Source organism: Juglans regia, chromosome 4, assembly GCF_001411555.2.
Source record: "Juglans regia cultivar Chandler chromosome 4, Walnut 2.0, whole genome shotgun sequence".
NCBI lineage: Eukaryota > Viridiplantae > Streptophyta > Magnoliopsida > Fagales > Juglandaceae > Juglans > Juglans regia.
Genome location: NC_049904.1, coordinates 2,435,443 through 2,439,954, shown reverse-complemented (window position 1 = coordinate 2,439,954; position 4,512 = coordinate 2,435,443). Strand labels below are relative to the sequence as shown.

The following is a 4,512-nucleotide window of genomic DNA, read 5'->3' as shown; positions in this document are numbered from 1 at the left end:
GTTTTGATTAATTTGATATGCTATGGAAATGTCAATAACATGACTTAAAGGCTTTGGGCACTTGAAGGTTTTCAACTTATTTAATTCATTTAAATGACTTATTTTATTAGTTTAAAATAATTAGATTTATTATAGGAAGCACTTAAGGCCTATGCAAGGGCATGTTGGGAAAATTATTATTTTATTGAACTAGCGTTAGAGTTTTACTGTAGCGAGTACTACAACTGCACTGTAGATGCGGCACTAATCACACAAAGGGTATTTTATTGAACTAGGGTTAAGGTTTTACTGTAGCGAGTACTGTAGCCGCACTGTAGCCGCATCACTGATCATCCAGGGGCATTTTTGGAATATGGGGTATTATTTTAGCTAGGGTTTGATTATGTTTTGCTTTAAAAATTCTTTGTAGCCTCATTTTAATAAGTTTATGAAATTTGATGAATTTATTTATTGTGTGTTGAGTTTATCTCCTCTTGTTCTTAATTGAACTTTTAAACTTATCAAAAGTAAATCACAACCTTTGTGGCGTTCCTCCTTTGTAATTTAGGTTCTTGAGACGGGTTCTTCAACGGGTCTATATTTTAATATAATCTAGGTTCTTGAAGCGAGTTCTTATCGGGTCTAGATTCTCCATCAATTGGCTTGATTTTGACTTTATTGGAGAGTTTTCAAATTGATTGTGGGTTCAAAGGGTTCTATTCTCGCGGGTTCATATCACTTGAGACGTTTTGAAATAAGAGTAATGCTAAATATAGTGATAGGTTGTGTAAGTATCATGTACTTTTTTTAAAAAAGAGTGGGGTCTATTGTTAAAAAGTTAATTTTTTCATGTGAATCCTATATTTAATCAATTTTTTCAGAATCAGTGTATAGTATATGCTCATTTTATGACTGCAAATATCAATTTTCTTGAAAATAATGATGAAAACAACTTGAGGGAGGGGCCTCTTCCTTGGCAGCGCACTCGGGGGTGGAGGGAAGGGACCCCACGACAGTGGCTGCCAACATTGATCACTTGTACTTTGTATATATGTTTGTCATGTACATTCACCCATAGAACAAGAAAGAATTAAAAATTTCCTCCAGGATTTGCAAAGATTTTGGACAGCTTAATTTCCAAGCAGGGACGAAGGGTTATTTTATTTTTAGCTCAGTGTAGATCAGCACATCATCTACATTACTTAAATAGTAAAATTTGATTTATAAAATTTTAAATTTTAAATTTATCTTTCAAATCAATTTATACTATATTAGCACTTTATTAGGGGCCCGTTTAGATTCTTAGAATATATCTGTGAATAATAGTGAAATAATTTGAGTTATGATGTTTTATTGTGTTTTAAAAAACGAGAGAGAAAAAGTTGAATAAAATAATTTAAAGTTAGAAAATTGATTGAATATAATCTTTTAATATTATTTTTATTTTAAAATTTGAAAAGGAAATATTGTTTTAATTTGTATTTTTTGTGAGAGTTTGAGAAAGTTATAATGATTAGATAAATAGGTTAAAGATTTAAAATTTAAAATATTTTATCTTTGAGTACTGATGCTTGGGAAGGAAATATAAAATATTTTAGAATAATTGTATTGTCCAATGGATCCTATATAAGGTGCCATTTGGATAGTGAGTTGAGATAAAAGTTGAAAGTTAAATAAAATATTATTTTTAATATTATTATTATTTTAAGATTTAAAAAAATTAAATTATTTTTTATTATTTATGTGAAAATTTGAAAAAATTGAACAGCGGCTACATTTATAGAATGCAAGATACTCACGGTTCTCAATATTGCGGCGAAGAACATTGGACGTTGTAGATCGACGTCTAATTTTCAGGATTGTTTAATATATGGATTAAAGCAGGTTAAGTAATTACGTTCATTTATATAATATCCTTGCCTAGTAATTAAGAAAAGCAATACCGACGTACTATTATCAAAATGGCAACACTCGATCTTAATTATGACCTCTTATACGATAATTATTTATAGAAAAATGCTTTAACAAAAAAGAAATTACCTAAAATTAAATTTATAAATTGACTTAATTTGATGTAATACGTTATATTGTAAATAAAACTGATTTTATTGTAAAATAAATCTAATATATTATTTGAAATTATATCAATTTATAAAATAGATTTAACCTATCACATGAAATTATATTAATTTATAAATTAACTTTTGTGTCTGATTTTTATATCTATGGCACTTTTCTTATTTATAATTTACATGCATGCACAAGATCAGTAACGTGAATTAATTATATATATATTGGCAGGAATAAACATATATCTGTAGAGTTTGGTAAATCTAGGCCAAGAGAGTTTATTCCAAAAAATATGGAATATGATATAGCTAGCCTAAATAGGCCACGTGTTTAATATTATTTAATCTCAACTTATAAAATTAAAAGGAGCTGCATGGGAGCATATATATATATATATACACATACATATATATATATATATATATATATGCTCTTAAATAAAATAGCATACAATAGTTGTCAACAGTACACTCCATTGAGTTATTCTATTTTTAAACTGAGTATAACACATCATTCACATCACTTAAATGATGAAACTTTATTTTCAAACATTTTCTGATGTAGAGATGTTATCATAACATTACTCCACTCCAATACTAGAAGGATCAACCCTCAAATTTCAATCCTTCACACATATTCTCTCTCAACTTTACTAATATTGCTAATTTTTAAAATACAGAGTACTCCAAAAATCATGCATGCAGATGGTCACATGATTAAAGGGGAGCGGCAGCTTCAGAAATGTAAAGGGGAACGGTCTCGTATAATTTTCGAGATGGAGAGCCGGAAATAGGGCCAGGGGCCACACCAGAACCCAAAAGCTCGCTCATGGAACGGTGAGGATTGGCACGTTGTTTCTCACACAGGTCCGGCAAATATCCTCCTGCATAGTGCATATATATATATATATAGATATATTAATTTCAGGTCCCATAATCGTATCATAATTTTTACGAAATACATGATGAAGCAATTATAATTAAAGGGAGAATCAATATGAGTGCTCCTGTTACAAGTAAGAATCATATAATCAATTAGCACTTGCATAATCTACACTAATATATTTTATGTAAAATTATATTTGTAGTTTTAGGATTTGAAAATCCCGTTCATTCCATTTGAAAAAAGTGGATAAATTCTACACTCACATGAAAAAATGTTATTTTTTTAATAGTGGATCTCAGTTACAAGTTAGTTGGTTTGTAAACACAGTACTACAATTACCATATATGATCAAAACCAACATATATAGTTATTTAAAAACAAATTCAAATTATATGTTTCTTATGCCAATTGATCTAACAAATTTCCACATCAATTGTATATTTGCGTTTTTGTGTTTTTAAAAAATGAGTTTGGAAATATTAGTCTTACCCTCCCCAGCAGCCAAATTGAAGTAAAGATCGACAATGTTGGGGCACATTTGGTAACAATCAGGAGAGCAAAGCATGGCAGTGGCTTTTGGATCAAGAAGGGCATCCGATGAGATTCCAACAGTGTTCCTCTCAACCCCACACGCTTCAACACATTTATCGGTCTCAATGTATTCAGTGATGCCGTTAACCAACACCTCTGATGTCTTGCATTGGTACTCCACCTTTCCATGATCACAAGCCACAGAAGTCTCCAGCAAACACCTTTTGCCCGACGATGATATTGAAAATGCGCAAACATTGTTTGGCAAATTCTCGCAAACAAGCTCAGCTACACACAAATGAACATATATAACACACGGTTTAAAAAGGAAAAACTATATTTTCAAGAATGGAGGATGCAACTTTCACACTGATAACATGACATGACATGATTTGATTTGTAAGAGAATTTATTTTTAAATTCTGTCATGCCAACGATATGTGGGGAGATTCCAACAATAGAACAATCAAAACATACACAATCCTTAACAAATAAATCACTCAGTGTAACCATGACAAAGAGTTTGAAATGATCATACCTATTGCAGCATGGAGGAAGAGAGATGAGAGGAAAAGAACCAAGGGCAACTTGGATAAGAAAGGCATGGCTGGATTAATGTGTGATGGTTTCTGTAAGTGCGTGCCCTGGTTCCAACGAGAAATGTGGAGTCTTTTAACGATGGAATGTACTGAAAAGGACAAGACAAACCTAATGTTTTGTGAGATGAAGTGAATGGAGGAGGTTTTACTTATATAGGTGATGGCTTTCTCCGACAATACAATGAATTAAAGCGGAATCCATGGCCCATTGCTTGTTTGTGGATCCATCAAAATTAACTTATACCTATATTTGGAGGTTTGAGGTTAATTATACACCATATTCCAACCGTAAACTCCTTTGGGAAAACCTCACCTTGGGATTTCTTGCTATTTTTAAGTTTCTGTTTGTTTACCATTTATATTATACACTGATTCGTGTTTTTGTTTGCCGCCAAATATTAATCCGTTTTCTCCACCTTGTTACTCCGTCAAACATTATAATTTTTTT

At 31.2% G+C, this 4,512-nt stretch overlaps 1 protein-coding gene across 1 annotated transcript; it reads right to left on the bottom strand.

Annotated features, from left to right (window-relative positions):
- Positions 1 to 2,347: 2,347 nt before the first annotated feature.
- On the bottom strand, positions 2,348 to 4,196 carry LOC108984212. Its single transcript, XM_018956091.2, has 3 exons — positions 4,004 to 4,196; positions 3,424 to 3,753; positions 2,348 to 2,932 (listed from the first exon to the last, which is right to left on the bottom strand). The coding sequence occupies exons 1-3, from the start codon at positions 4,068 to 4,070 to the stop codon at positions 2,766 to 2,768; spliced, it is 564 nt and encodes a 187-aa protein (XP_018811636.1). The 5' UTR covers positions 4,071 to 4,196; the 3' UTR covers positions 2,348 to 2,765.
- Positions 4,197 to 4,512: the final 316 nt, after the last annotated feature.